Source organism: Vombatus ursinus, unplaced genomic scaffold (assembly GCF_900497805.2).
Source record: "Vombatus ursinus unplaced genomic scaffold, bare-nosed wombat genome assembly UNPS02015129.1, whole genome shotgun sequence".
Taxonomy (NCBI): domain Eukaryota; kingdom Metazoa; phylum Chordata; class Mammalia; order Diprotodontia; family Vombatidae; genus Vombatus; species Vombatus ursinus.
In genome coordinates this window covers 1,372,390-1,388,120 of record NW_020954907.1, presented here as the reverse complement: position 1 = coordinate 1,388,120, position 15,731 = coordinate 1,372,390, and the positions used below count along the sequence as shown (strand labels likewise).

Below are 15,731 nucleotides of genomic sequence, written 5' to 3'. Positions count from 1 at the left end.
AACTGAGGCCCACTAGTTAGTAAGAATGGTGGGACTAGAATCCAAAGTCAAATGTTCTTTCCACTGAACCATGGTGCCTACTGTAAAAAATCTGGATAAAATTAGAATTACAATCTGAGATGGAAAACATAACATTCAATAGGGAACAGAAAGAATAGGACCAACAATGAGGCCTCAACAAGATCCACCAGGCCCCTGACCCCAATTGTTTGATATTTCATATTGTGTGTTTTATGGTAAGAATGAATTTGTAAGATCTGGGCTGCCAATCTTAGAACCTGAGAGGATAAAAAACAAAAACAAAAAGGCAGGATTCCCAGGGCTAGAATAAAAAGGCCTCCTGCAAGATCAATTCATACATCATCTTAACAGTTAGTATGACCACATTTTAATGATTCTTGACAATGGCAGAGAGACAGACTTGTCTATGTGTATCTGACAAAACAGGATGCGGAGATGCACTATTCAAAAATCTATGAGCATTTTAGTTCCCAACTCTCTTGCCCAATAAAATTAGATGAGGCATGGTAAGAACAATGAATGTGGAGTAAAAGTGGCACCTAGGTTCAAATTCCTGCTCCAAAAAAAGGCTTCTTTCCTGCATGATCCTGGGCAAAGCATTTCATTTTCCTCATTTTTCAGATGAAAGCATTCATCTTTGAGATGTCTTAATGCTCTAAATCTTAGGAAAATCCTTTGATTCTCCTTCAGAGGTTCACATTTTACATGGGAACCTCTTACAAAATTGCATCCAGTGTGTTTTAAATAGTTGTAAAAGGGAGGCTTGAAATATATTTGCCAGTTCAAATCTCCTGGCAAATATGTTTCAGAAACATAAACAAAGACAGTGACAAGTTTCTACCACATAAGTTATGAGTACAATCAATTCAGAAAAAATAGTGAGGATCTGCATCAAAAGTAAATGGCTAGGGGGAAAAAAAGAAAACTTTAGTCACTGACTCTCCCTTACATGAAAATCTAGTTAAAAAAAAAAAGATGTTAGGGATAATGAGTTACTCCTATTAGACACTGGAGGGTTTTTATACAGAGATCGCCACTGATGCATTTAGAGCAGATGTACAAACTGCTGTTCAGGACCACAATTAAAGGACCAATCATTTACATCAAAGCCCCTTCCCATACACAGGATAAATATACCAAGTGTATTTTTGTATTTTTCATTTATATGTACAACAAAATATGCTTTAAAATCTAGAAACATACTCCATCAGTTTCCTTCCCATGAATATCAAGATATTCCTATATTTTTACATCAGTTTATACTCCTTCCCAGAAGACATTTTAAGGGAAAGTACTTAACTGGTAAGGAGAGACACTCATTATCAGTGACCTAAACACTCCCCCTTTCTACCAATCCTTGCATATGATGTCCTTGCCCAGTCACGCCCAACTAGGAAGAACAAAAATTACCACTAATGTAAGACAGTGGAAAACTATATGGTAAAATACATTACCCAAAATAATTTGTGTGTGAGAAGTAGGGTAAAAGACACTGCTGAGGATGTGTACAAGTGCTGAAACAGTCAGCCCAGTCAGGTAAGATAACAAGAGACAGCAGATGGACAAGAGAAAGGCCTAAGGACCACTAGTGGCTAAGCCATGGAGAATATGTAGAAAATGCCTAAGAACTGTGAAGGAAAAGGCAGCAAGAGTTCCTAATGGACCTACATTAGGGAAAAGGCAGCACTGTATACTTGACCAGGAGCTGGTCTGGGAGAGTCAGGAAGAACCTGGGGGGAAGGGGGAGGAAGAGTGGGTCAGGCAGATACAGACACAGTAATATCCTCTGATATCTATTAGATGTGACCTTGGAAAAATCACTTAACCTCTTAGCCTTAATTTCCTCATCTGTAAAATGAGGACTTTGAAACTTAATAATACGTCTCTCACAGAACCGTCTCAAGGACAAAATGAGAAAACATGCATAAAGTATTTTGTAAACTTTAAAATATTATATACAATATCAATTATTACTCTATTATCCGTAATAAAGAAATCACAGATTCATAGTCTACACTTCTCTCTTAGAAATGTAAGGGAAAAATAGATGCCCAGTTATTTCCATACTGTCTCGTACATAAGAATGTAAGCTCCTTGTAGTCAAGGGCTGATTTTGCCTCCCTTTGCTTACCCCAGTGCTCACAAATGCTTGCTGACTGACAGAATCCCGTAGGCTCCAAGACTTAGACTGAGAGGGACCTTCGAGGTCCGTTACAAAAAGGAAACTGCAGACCAAGAGGTGAAGGGTCAGAGCCAGGATGAGAACCCAAATTGTCTGCCCTCCTGCTTCTCGAAAGCCTGTGTCTTATCAAAGTAAGTTTGGCCTCAGGCAGCACCCAGGAAAATCCACGGGGCCAGCCCACAGTAGCCCCATTCCTGGAGTGGCTAAGTAAGCAGCACCCTACACTGGGGCTCGGAAGAACCTGCCTTGTTCAGATTGTATCTCGGCTATCAAAAGGCTGAGTGACCCTAAGCATGTCATCTCAGCCTCAGTTTCCTCCTCTGTAAAATGGGGACAACAGCAGCAGCTACCTTAGCAGGGCAGGACTCAAATGAGACCAAATAAAGCTCTTTGCAAACAGTAAAGCACCAAGTGAATGCTAAGTAGCTATTATTGGTTTAGTTCCTTTCTTTTTAGGGCTCTAATCTACTCTCAAAGCACAGACTACTCACTCCAAAGACCCTCTAAAGACCTGAGTTTGAGCCCTAGCTCTGCCACTTACAAGTCATGAGATGTTCATTATGTCATGTAACCTCTGTGCCTCATTTTCCTTGTCTGTAAAACTAAATAATAGTATTTATAGGAATTCTTAGAGTTGTTCTGACAATTAAAAGAAATACTCTACACGAAAGTGCTTTGTAGCCATAAAAAGCCCTCTGTCGATGTGAACTACTGTTACTATTTAAGTGAACTTCTCCATGTAGGGCCCTCTGTGGAAAAAAAAAAAAAACCACTCACCTGATAATGTAACATGAAAGTCTCCATCTGAACCCCCATAAATTTGGCTTTCACTTCAAAGTCTCCAACTTCCTCCGTTGGGCTGATTTCAAAAATCACATTTTTGAACCTGTTTAAAAAACCAATAAATTACCAATAGACCACAGCTTGCATGTCTTGTAAAAGAGGGACATGAGGGAAGGAGGGGAAAGGCTGTGAAATGAGGAAATTGGTTAGAGTCCAGGAGCAGGAAGGCAAAAATATAGTGAATTGTTTATTTCAGCTCTCACCTTATTTTCAGCCAATGAAACTGTAAATATATGCTTTGAAACTTAAAGAGAAGGGATGCTGTCCCCAATCTAGCATCCCTGCTTTACTCAAGCAGAAGCAAAGACCCTGCCATAACAGTATCAAAGGAAGTCTTTAGACTGTCGAGTAAAGCAGTATCTATCCACCATGCAGCAGTAAGGAAGAAGGGTAGCAATAAAAAAGTTGAGTTGGAATTAGTAGAAGATAGGGAGTGGATTAACACTGGGGAGGGGAGGGGGAATTTAAGGGGGGGAAAAAAGGGGAGCCAAGAGAAAGATTTGGCTAGTCAGAAGCATAAGGCCTGAGCACAAAGGAGTGAACACAGTCTTTGAATATCATACTAGGTAAATTCTTAAAAGACAAAATGTCTCGGTTTCATGACCACAAGCCAACTACCATACCACGAAATACTGCAGAAAAAGAGGAAGGCTGATATTACATCACAACGGAGATGATCACAGACAGGTCCTACATAGAACAGAGTTTTGTGTAGTGCCAGGACACTTTATCTGGAAATCAAGTACTCAACAACCTCTCCTTTTTGTGACATAGCTGAGAACCAAAGAGAATATCCAGACCCTTGGATCCAAACAGATGCCATGACAGTCGATGCATTCAAGCTCATACCTCAACTCCTTTCCAACTATAAGTCCATTATCCTAAATAGGTCACTGGCCCCCTAGGTCCTTACTCAGCCCTTGATACACAATTCTAACAATCCTAGATATCTAGTTCCCAAGCCTGCAATATATTGTAGATAGTCAATCAGAAGGAAAAGGGAGTGACTGCTGAGGTAGGCACACTGGCAACAAGAGATGAGCCAGAAATAATATTTATACACACACACACACACACATATGTGTACACATACACATACATGTAAACATATATACACATACACAGAGTCAACTAGAATTTACCATGTGCTAAAAATACTGAAAAAAGGATGACATTCTGATGGGGACTGATAGACAAACACTGCTCTATTCTCCCTCTACTCTCTCCCTTGATAGATCTCATCATCGGTTCAATCATCACTGATGACTATACTTAATAGACATGCAGTAAATCTATATATATTAGCCCATATTTGTCTCCTGAACTGTCTCCACATTTCCAAATGCCTACTATATTCATGGCTGCTACTTCAAACTCACCATATGCAAGATGGCAGTCATCACTTTCTCCTCTAAACCCACCTATACATCAAATTTCCCTCTATCTGTCGAAAGTACCACTATCCTTGTGGTCCCTCTAGTTCATAATTTTGGATCATCCTCAATCCAGTTCCTCTTTACCATGCCCAACTCTCCCCATATCCAATCAGTGCCAACTTTGCTTGGTTCCATCTCTACCACATCTTTTGCATCTGTCTCCTCTCCACTTACAAGGCTACCATATAGGTTTAGGCCCTCAATTCCTTGTCTCTAGTTTCTCCTCAGGAGATCCTTTGCCCACATTAATCCTACATTCAACTGCCAAAGTAGTTGTCTTAAAAGCATGGGTGGTCAAACCACGTCATTCATCTTCTCAAAAATATTCCGTGATACCCTACTGCTTCTAGGATAAATTATAAACTCGCATCAAAAACCCACCACCATCTGGCTTTAATCTACCTTTTTTCCACCTTATTCCCCTTCATGAACTCAACTCCAGGCAGATAAGATTATGAGCTGTCCCAATACGACATCTTCTGCCTCTATACATTTGTGTAGGCCATCTCCGCGTCCATTATCCACACCCTCTTCATCTCCACCTTTCAGAATCCTTTTCTTCCTTCAAGGCTTGGTTTAGGAGTTACTTCTTCCACTAAGATTTTCTTGACCACCCCTCCCACACCCCCAAGAAAGAAGTGTTTTCTCTCTCCTGAAATCTTCTTAAAGTTATGTTGGCTGGATCTCTCCCTTGCTGTCATCCTCCCCTATCTCTCTTCTCCCCCGGGGTACATCTGTGTACATGTTATATCCATGCTACTCCCCTCCTACCATGTAAACTCCTCAAGTGCTGAGACTATTACCATTTTTACCTTGGTATCCCTAGTGTCTTATAGATGACAGGTGCTTAATAAACACTGAATTAAAGACACCACAAAAGTCTTAGAGTTATTTATTATAAAACCATATTATGGGATGTGTGTGTGTGTGTGTGTGTGTGTGTGTGTGTGTGTGTGTGTGTATGGAGAAGAAGAGGAGGAAGAAGAGGAAGGAGACAAGGATGGAGAAAAGGACTCCCACTACAGCACTACAGCACAGCAAAATAGTCAATATTATCTGTACACCTAAATCATCAATAAGTGGTCAAATTACATTCAGCAGCCTTTGATTAAGGCACAGAAGTGTGTCATAGATTTGGGAAAGACTTTTACTTCAAACATATTAAGCTCCGATAATCAAAAATAGTAAATTCTTGATTACTTGGGAAAGTTATCTATTCAGAATAACTCATTCCCAGAGGGCTGCAACAGATCCTAGGGTCCTACACTTGGTAGTCAGGAAGATCGAGGTTCAAATTCCATCTCTGGCTCTCAAATGAGCATTAATGTATGTAAATCATTTTGCAGACTTCAAGCACAATATGAATTATTATTGTTATTACAAATTTATAAACAAGGACAGCTACCACAGTAAGACTGTGTATCCAATCCAAAACTAGTTTATACAATCCAAAACAGATTATCTGGAATGTATTGAAGGTGTTCCTATTATCTATTCTTACTCTAATTATTCTAATCATAGTTAGGGGAACTTATAAAATATGTGTGTGAGAAGAGAATCAGTAGAAGGAGAAAAAATCCTTATAAGAAATGAATTGCTTCCTTGTAATTATCTTTCTTTGGTCATGAAAATATCAGGTGTCACAAACAGGTATTCCTTCTTACCTGCCTGATTTTCAGAAAACTAAGCTTTCATGTGTGTGCCCCACCATTTACCCTGGTGCCCTCTAATGCCAGTCTTGTAAGAGGTCAGCCTACAGTTTCCTAAATAGCATAGAAATCAGAATTTAGCTAACAGAACCAGTTGGGTGGGGTGTGACATTTGATCTTTGCATACTCAAGGAAAAAATGTCATAGGATAGCTTTTCTTTGAAAGCAAAATGCATCAAATGTCACTAAATGGGTGATCTACCCCTACTTGGACTTTGAAGAGAAAACCCTATGGTGAGAGAAGATTATAAGGGAGAGAGGGGGGGAGAGGGGGAGAGAGAAGGAGGGGGAGAGGGAGAGAGGGAGAGAGGGAGAGAGGGAGGGGGAGAGAGGGAGAGAGAGAGAGAGAGAGAGAGAGAGAGAGAGAGAGAGAGAGAGAGAGAGAGAGAGAGAGAGAGAGAGAGAGAGAGAGAGAGAGAGAGAGAGAGAGTGTGTGTCTGTGTGATTGTGTGTCTGTGTGTAAGCCAGTACAAGTTAGTCCTCCCTCCTAGAGACTAAATCCAAGTAACAATTCCTACCCTATTTATTTCACCAATGGAGTTATTTTTAAAAATCACAGCTCAAGGGATGTGGTCCTAACAGAAGAATAACCAATATCGGTCCAGCAGGTAGTGTGGTGTGTGACCCAGGCAGAAGTCACACCTCCAGTATGCTTTCCCTACACTACTCTACACAGATGACGTGACCTCTAAATTCTTAGTCAGCCCACTATCACTGTAAGATGGGGAACAAATTTCGTCACCAGAAAGTTCCCTATGCTGATGAAATCAAAGACCCCAACTTTAAAAAAAAAAAAGACAATCAGAAAATCAGTTTTTCAGTGTGGTTGGCCCACATCTTTAAAGTTCACAGAACTAAAGCTTGTTCTACATGGCTCTAAATAACCACAGAAATCTGTGAGGTGCCTAAGGCTGCCTCCCCTTCAAACACCTCCTTGAAGGGAGTTTAGCCAGAATCATGATCATAAAAGACAACTTTCATCACATGCCATCTGGAGTGGCCCTTCAGGAACCTTTTCACAAAGCACTGTAAAGAACTCAAGGCAGGTAAAAATTAAATGAATGCAGCAATGAACACTGCCCATAGGCCAGGGTAAGTGAGGGAAAATGGCCACAGCCCAGATCCTAGAGAAAAAGAAAGGAAACTGCTTAACACAGGTCCTGGGACAAGAAGACCTGAAAGTTAAACATCCTCCTTTGTGACTAAGGAAAAGATTTGTCCAAAAAACATACAAACCAGGCCCATAAGCTGTATGTCCTTCAAACAGGCAGGTAGGTGATCCAGTAGATAAGAGTGCTAGGCCTGGAGTTCAAATCCAGTCTCCAACAGTTAGAAGCTATGTGACCTTGGGCAAGTCACTTAACTTCTATCTACTTCAGTTGCCACAATGTAAAATGGAGATAATAATAGCACCTACAACCCAGGGTTATTATGAGGAACAAATGAGGCAATATTTGTAGGTGCCTAATAAATTTTTGTTCCCTTTCCTCCTTGCCCCCAAAATAATTACTACCAACATATCCTGGGAGAAGACTACAGAGATACAAACATTAGAGATTTCATTTCTCTTTTCCTTCCTTACATCAATACAAAATTTGGTGTTGTATCTCTGACTCTATCTTCCAAGATATCACAGTATTGTATAAATCTGACACACAATTCCCAGTTACTTCTTGGTGATACCTGAACATCTTCACATCATTTCAGAAGGTTATTGCCCTTAAGAATCTACAACAGTTCCCCTGCTCTCAGCCACAAGTCTAAACTCCTTTATCTGACTTACAACTTATATACATACATATATATATATATATATGCACACACACACACACACACACATATATGTATATACATATATGCCTTCTTTAATTCTTCTCGCATTTATTATCCGTAATGCACATTGAGCACTTTCTTAGACTCCCAGTCTGTACTATATCACCTAACATTTCAGGACACATATACATGTATGTGCATGCATATATCATGTATGTATATACATATATACATACATATCTCCATATGTATACACATATACATGTATATGTGTCTATAAACCTATCTATATTTATATGTATATGTATACAACCTACAACCTCTTGTTCATTAATTAATTCATGTATATGTGCTCTCTCTTCCCAATTAGAATATAGTCTATTGATTGGTAGAAAGAGCATCTTATAGAAAATGCTATCCACATCCAAAGAAAGAACTATGGAAGTTGAACTGCTATTTTTTTCTCTTCTGTTGAGTTTTGTTTCTTTTCTGATGGTTCCTCCTATTGGTTTTAATTTTTACTTACAACATCACTAATGTGAAAATATGTTCAACAGGAATGTAAATGTGTAGCCTATATCAGATTGTGTGCCATCTTGGGGAGGGTGGTGGGGAGGAAGGGGGAGAAAAACTTTAAACTCAAAAGCATATGGAAGTGATTATTGATAAATCAATAAAAATAAATAAATCATGCAAAAAGAAAAAAAAAAGAAAGAGCATCTTATACTTCTATCACATCCTTGAGGCTGAGGACAAGCTCAGCATTCAATAAAGGCCAAACAGTAAAAAGTATTTCTTCCAGAGAGCGCCAAAATCTCAATTTGCTATTACTCAGTTTGAGGGTGGGCAGCTAGGTGATGCAGTGGATAGAGCACCAGGCCTGAAGTCAGGAACACTCATCTTCCCGAGTTCAAATCTAGCCTCAGACACTTACTAGCTATGTGACCCTGGGCAAGTCAATTCACCCTGTTTGCCTCAGTTTCCTCATCTGTAAAATGAACTGGAGAAGAAAATGGCAAACCACTGCAGTATCTTTGCCACAAAAAGACCAAATGGGATCATGAAGAGTTAGACACAACTGAAAAATGAGTGAACAACAACAAAGTCTGAAGGTAGATTGGTCATTGGTAGGACTTGAGTAGCTTAAGTACAGTAGGCTGTGCTACCTGAATCCTACATTTTTAGGACAAAGGATTGTTATTCCCTGGTTGCATTGATATGCCCTGAAAAAACAGCCACATGGCTAACCACGGCACTTTGAGCGGGGAGGCAAGGACAGAGTACAGAGATGACAGCAGAGGATAGCTCTAAGGAGAATATGTAGGTCACACCCCATAGCTCCCACTTTCTCACTATAATGATGTTATTTGTTAATTTTACCAAATTCCTGATGAAATGTGTCCCAGGGAAGTCAGTCCCTCCAAGCTGCCCACGATTCTCTAAGAATGGTAAAGAGATGACGTTAGCTCACTCACAGGATACTAGTGGGCTGCAACTGAGAGACCGAGTTGTCAGTGCCCCAAAACTAGCTAGCGAGCTCAGGGTGGATGGAGGGCACAGCATTGAGGCCTTAAAATCAACTAAGACTTCTGTACTTCTGAGAAGCATTCACACCTTTCTGCAGGTCCCAGGACCCTCCCTGTTTTTGTCTGGGACAGGACAGTTCCCATTTGTAGAGGGTCTGACACTGCAGGAGGAAGTATTCTGCTAACCACTAAACTCTGGGGTGATCGTTAATTTGCTGTCGTTATCTGTCATAGGCTACTTACTCCTTCTTTAATGGGTCAGGAGAAGTCCTAGGGGAAACCAGTACAGAGCCTAAGTACACAAGAGGTGTTCAGTAAATGCATATTACTGCAGATGACGATGAGAAAGCCCAGGTAAGAGAGAGGCGGCACAGACAAAAGAGCCACAACCCTAAAGATGGAGGCTAGATAAACTCTTGCCAAGGAAAAAATATGTGAAATAAGCTACAGGTTCTTAGTCTAAGGTAGGGGAATACGAGTGTCCCTACTGTCCCACCTCTGGTTCATCTAGTTCTTTAATTTCTCTGTCCAGATCCAGTAAGAACTCCAGGACGGAATGCCATGCTTGGAAAAGAGAAACTGATGACTCCCATGGAAACAACACAAGATTGCCGCTCAGAGTTAGGGGACAGTCAAAAAGGGAACTCTCCATAAATCTTGAAACAGTTCTGGCACAAGCAGCGTAACGAGGTATGGTTTATCGAATGATGGACACATACTGAATCAAAGGAAGGCATCTTAGGTCCATTTGTGCCCCTAGGAAGGTATGCTTTGGGCATGGGATTTCTTGATAAGATATCTTGTGATAAGACAGGCAGTTTAAAATGACATTCAGACGATCACCTATGTGAGACGTAAAGCCAGCATGACACAAAGAAACTTCTGTACACAGATCAGCTTTTTGTAAATACAGTTAGACAGTCAATCAGATACTCACTGATTCACTTGAAGGTCCTCAATTTCCAGAAGGACTCCCTTCTCATGTAGTCGTACAGCTGTGTATTTCAGGGAAATCTTTTTACTTTTCTTTCCTTTCATCTCTCTTGGTTTCTTAGACACCCTGTGGAAACGGAACAGGAGCATCTGATGTCAACAGTTACATATCCCATGCTTAATCTCAGCAAATGGTCCAGGAATAGGAGGTCATGGGTGACTTTCTCAAAAATATCTGTATCATGACTAAGGACTCTTAAAAACCCAAATTACCTCAATCCAAAAAAATTAATCGGTAACGGTATAATATGGCCATGACATTTATCCCTTTCTGGCTTTCAATTGTTCTCTGTCAAATGAACGTCGGCCCAAAGGGATATTCTCTCAGATCACTTCCATCTCAAATTCTCCAATTTTCAGTATATTTTTCATTTTCAGTAAAAGGTAAGATGTCTGGGAGTTAAGGAAGCCTTTCCCAGAACCCTTGAAATCATATTAAAAAGAAAGTTATCTAATATATTAATCTGTAATGCAGGCCCTGCTTGACCACCTTATCACAATGCTCTAACCAACTGACCCAAGAATACCTAGAGACTGATGGGAACACAAAAAGGAAAAAAGCAACCAGCCAGCCAAGCACTTCAGGTAGGGATATCAATGAGCACAATCCTCCCTCACTTACCTTTCCCTTCCTTCTCCCACCTCTTTTCTAGCCCCAGGTCAGATTTTTGAGAAATACTTACTTGCCCTTGCTGGCCAAGTTATCCAAGCAGGTTTTGATGTAGCTCTTATAATAGTCCACTTGCTCGCCATAAAATGAGGCCTTGGAGTTCAGAGCATTATAAGTCTGCTGCAGTTTGACCAGCTCTGCTTTTCTCCTCTGTCGATACCTCCGCTGATTTCGGATGTCCTACGGAAAACAGAAGATCTAGACTGACTGGACAGAGGAAAAACAAACAGTACATCCAAAGCTTTTCTTGATTCTTCCTCACCAAATTCTGCAACTGAACATTTATCCTTTACTTTGAAAATGGCCAAACAAGTAACATTCTATTGAGAAATAAAAAATTCTGATTTCAGTGATCTTATTTTGCATGCACGCCTTGCAAGTATGTTAAGCTGATAAAGAATTTTTCAGCCTTGCCCCTGGGAGTAGGCAAAAGTGCATTGTTTCACATAAAGGGCTGGGGTGGGAATTTTTCCATCCGAGAGAACACCATAGTCCTCTCACCATCTGAAGGCAGGCTGCTGACTCCATAGCTCCTACCTACCTCTGTGAAGGGGCCTGAAATGCAAGCTGCCAAAGAAAGGCAGAACACTGTGGTTTCCCTGGTGCACTACCTTGGCAATATCATTGATTAGTTCCTGGTATTTGTTCTTTGGGTTCACCGTCCCAAGCTCTACCAGCTTCTTTAAACCTGACTGGATCTTGTCCTTCTTCTCTTGGAGGCTCAGGTTACTGTCCTCCTTGACAGATTTGGCTTTTTTCATCTTGTCAGGAGTTTTGGCATCACGGATGGCTCGCTTCTGCATGGCTCTTTGATGTTCTGCTTCCTAAAGAAGTCGAGAGAAAAATTCCAGACAGGTCCATGCTAATATTAAAAATCGAGAGAGTGCATTACATCCAGCATCTTCTATGTATCACACCACGGTAGCAGAACAAAGAATGGAAACAAGTCTTTTTTGACTCCAATTCACAGGGGAGGCAAAGAGAGATTAAGGGCCCTTGCTTAAAGCAATAATCAGAGAAAGGCATGGGATTCAAAGTCAGGTTCTTTCTCCTCCACTGTACTGCCTCTCCCCCATATAAGTCCCTTCCTGGACCCTGTCTCTGACACACCAACAGAATCATGGGACTAGAAATGGCCAGCGACACATCTCCCTAACTCCATGACATGGTGCAAAATTGCCAATACCTATGATTTCTCCTAGATACCGTCCACGCTCATTCCATTTTATAACAGCTAAACACAGACTTCCTCCCTTAACTTCTCAGCCAACTATTCCCCTTTAAAATTCAAAGGTAGTATGCTTTCTGCCTCCACCATTCGACTCCAACTTCTTTCCTCCTACGTAACCATAACCTCCTTCGAGCTAAAATCTACGCCTTTACTCAGCTCTCCTTCACTTCTATTTCTCAGCATTATTAACCCCTGCAAATTATCCCCCCTGAAACATTCTCTTCCCTTGGCTTTCCTGATAGTCCATTTCCCCGATTCTCTTCCTACTTTTAAAATCTCTCTTCTGATAAGGTTTCTAGTTCCTCTTCCTATTCTTACAAGGCAGCTAGGTGGTGCAGCTTATAGGGCACTAGATTTACGTTCAAGATCTAAGTTCAAACAGGGCCTCAGACAGCTATTAGCTATGGGATCCTAGGCATGTCACTTAACTTCTGCCTCAGTTTCCTCATCTCTAAAATAGGGATAATAATAGCACCTACTTCCTGCAAGAATAAAATGAGACAATATTTGTAAAAGCACTTTGAAAACTCTGAAGCACTATGTACATGTTAGCTATTATAATGTCCATATATATATACCTATACCTACATATTCTGACAGAAAGAATGTTTCTATCCACCTCCCCAGCCCCCAACAATGAGTTCACCTACTCTTTGAGCTCAAGTTATCACCTCTAAAATACTGACTCCCAAATCGACATCTGTGGACCAGACCTCTTAGCTAAGCCCCAGTCCCAGAATTTGAGCCAGTTACAGAACAGTTACTTTTAATATCCCATCATCATTTCATATATAACACAGAACTGTCTTATCTTCCCAACTTCACCATTCTGCTTATAGAAATGCTACTTACCTAGTTACCTATGTTAAAAAACCTTGACAGTCATCTTTAATTACAATCTGCTCCCTTGATGCACATATTCCAAGACCAATTCCAGACTAATTCACTAGGATTAGAAGAAACTGTAGGAAATCATCTGATCCAACCTTCCTATCTTGCAGATAAGAAAAATGAGGCCCACAAGGGTTGAGAACCTTGACCAAAGTCACAAAGCTAGTGAAGGAAAATGGCAGTGCCACCTCCTGGGTCTCTAGCCTCCCCAGTCCAGTGCGCCTTTGACTACATCACACTGTCAGGACCTAGTAATATATTCCTCATCATTCATATTACGGCCACTCTAGCCCTGATTCTTATTTCATGCCTAAACCATTAAAACAGTTTCTTGGCCAGTTTCTTCCTATGGTCTCTTCTCTCTACAATTCAATCTCCATATGGCTACCAGATTAATCTTTCTTAAATACTGCTTTCATCATCTTATTCATCTTCTCATAAACCTTTTTGCTAGCACATCAAATTCAAACTCTTTTATCTAACTCTCATGGCCCCTGATGGTCTGTTCTGATCTGTAATTTGACTAAATCCATCTGAATCATGAGTCCCTTGGGGTCACAAGCCATGCTTGACCCTCTTTTACATGTGCACAGTGACCAGAATCCACAGATGGCTAACTGACCAGTCCTGTATCAAATCAAATAAAGTCAGCTAACCCCAGGTTTTTACAAAAACCTTATAACTTTACATTCACACAGCACTTTGTAACTCCAGGTGCACACACATATTCTATACTCACAATAAAGTTTACCTCTCTATGGCTTCCAAAAATGGACTTCTTTTCCTATGGGCACATTTTAAATATTTTACCCCTCCCTTCCCACATGTCACACCAGTGAGCGGCTGGGTGTCTTCACCTCTGATCATCCTCTCACTGGTTTTCATCCCCTCCTCACAAAGACAGCACACTCATCCTCCTTGTCACTACCTAAGCTCTTTGTGAGCCGAGTTTCATGAAAAAAGCTTAGAATGAAGCCAACATTCTCAGTTGTACCTGTTCACTGGTGGCAGGTGTTTCAAGGATCTCAGTTAGCGTCTCTCCTGGCTGGAACCGGATGACATCCACAATTAAATGCTTTGTACTGAAGGAAAAGAAAAAAAATGTTTTAAAGATGTTCTTAAATTGACCTGTGTGACAGCAATTCAAAGGCTGCTGATGCCAGGCCTTCAAGGACCCTCACAGCTATTTATGCAGCTTTCAAGAAAATGGAACTGTGTGGGACAGAGGATTTCCAGGAAATTAATTTCATTTCAGTCATTTAATGAGAACAAAGTCCTGCTAAATGCAACACTCAGGATGGGCAGGATCAAGGCAAGTCAAAGCCCAAGTATGAGGCACAAGCCAAACTTCCTCATTCACTAAGACCATGAGATTAGCTTAGCTCTATCACTCCTACTAATTACAAAATTCAATACGCACTTGAGCAAGATAGTCCGAGCATCCATTTCTGAATTTTCATCTCCTGGCACATCAAACTTGTTTGTCAGTGTGAGAGAGACTTCTGTCTTAGCCAGCATCTCCTTATTTGGGTCATTTAAATTGCCAGACCCTTCCCCTAGAGTTGCAGGGAAATAATTAAATAGAATGACACTAGTAAAGAAAGGTATATAAGGGAAGATTCAAGAGAAAATATTTTTTTCCTGTCTATAGAATACAAAAAAGCCCTCTGGTGGGCCAAGAACAATCACCACTAGTAACAAAAAGAAACATCTGTGCCATTCCAATGAAAGGCACCAAGGAATTCATAACAAGGATGATTTCTATTCCATCTCAATGACTCAATCAATATACCTGACTTGGAATTCTGAACCACCCCCAAGAGCTGAAATGCACTTTAAGATTATAATACTTTCCTCTGCTCCCTTTAGCTTGTCCTGAGATTTTTTCTGGGACAGAAGACAAAGACTCACCAATGAGGGACTCAATAGTAGGCACTTCCCCAAGATCATCCAGTAACTCATGGATGGGATCATTATGTTCAGGAGCAATGGCATCCTGATGATCTAAAAGCAACTGAAGAAAACATTATTGTCAAAAGCTTGTGGGTAACCCGCTCTGTAATGGCCCACACTTCCAAGCACTATACTTTATAAAGAAGAGCAAGAGGGTATGATTCCTGCCTTCAGTGAGCTCTATGATGCAACAGAAAAGACCATCCCAAAGAAGAACGTATTTTTAAAAAAGCTTCAGTTTTCCATTTGCTTCTGTCTGGTCTAGTTTAACAGATTACGGAGCGTGTGGGAGAAGCTATGATAACTTTCTGATAACCTCACTGGCAACAATGGGGAATTTCAAGTGTTTGTATTATCTTCTCATGTGATATAAGGGACAGAAAAGGCCAGCACAAAGCGAATGTTCAAAAATCGCTCTAGATTTTAAGGAATAAAGGCATCAATGTACCTAATGAGCAGTCCAAACAAAACTTATCAGTTGCAGCATGGTGCCCTTCCACCTG

The 15,731-nt window shown here is 40.6% G+C and overlaps 1 protein-coding gene across 1 annotated transcript in view; it reads right to left on the bottom strand.

Annotated features, from left to right (window-relative positions):
* The window catches only part of IQGAP1 (IQ motif containing GTPase activating protein 1), a 112,608-nt gene that overhangs the window by 3,543 nt on the left and 93,334 nt on the right, over positions 1 to 15,731 (bottom strand). The window contains exons 31-37 of the mRNA XM_027846360.1: positions 15,187 to 15,289; positions 14,696 to 14,831; positions 14,270 to 14,357; positions 11,765 to 11,977; positions 11,167 to 11,333; positions 10,428 to 10,550; positions 2,981 to 3,089 (exon numbers count right to left, since the gene is read on the bottom strand). Of these exons, the coding sequence (XP_027702161.1) occupies positions 2,981 to 3,089; positions 10,428 to 10,550; positions 11,167 to 11,333; positions 11,765 to 11,977; positions 14,270 to 14,357; positions 14,696 to 14,831; positions 15,187 to 15,289 (939 nt within the window). The remainder of the gene's footprint in view (positions 1 to 2,980; positions 3,090 to 10,427; positions 10,551 to 11,166; positions 11,334 to 11,764; positions 11,978 to 14,269; positions 14,358 to 14,695; positions 14,832 to 15,186; positions 15,290 to 15,731) is intronic.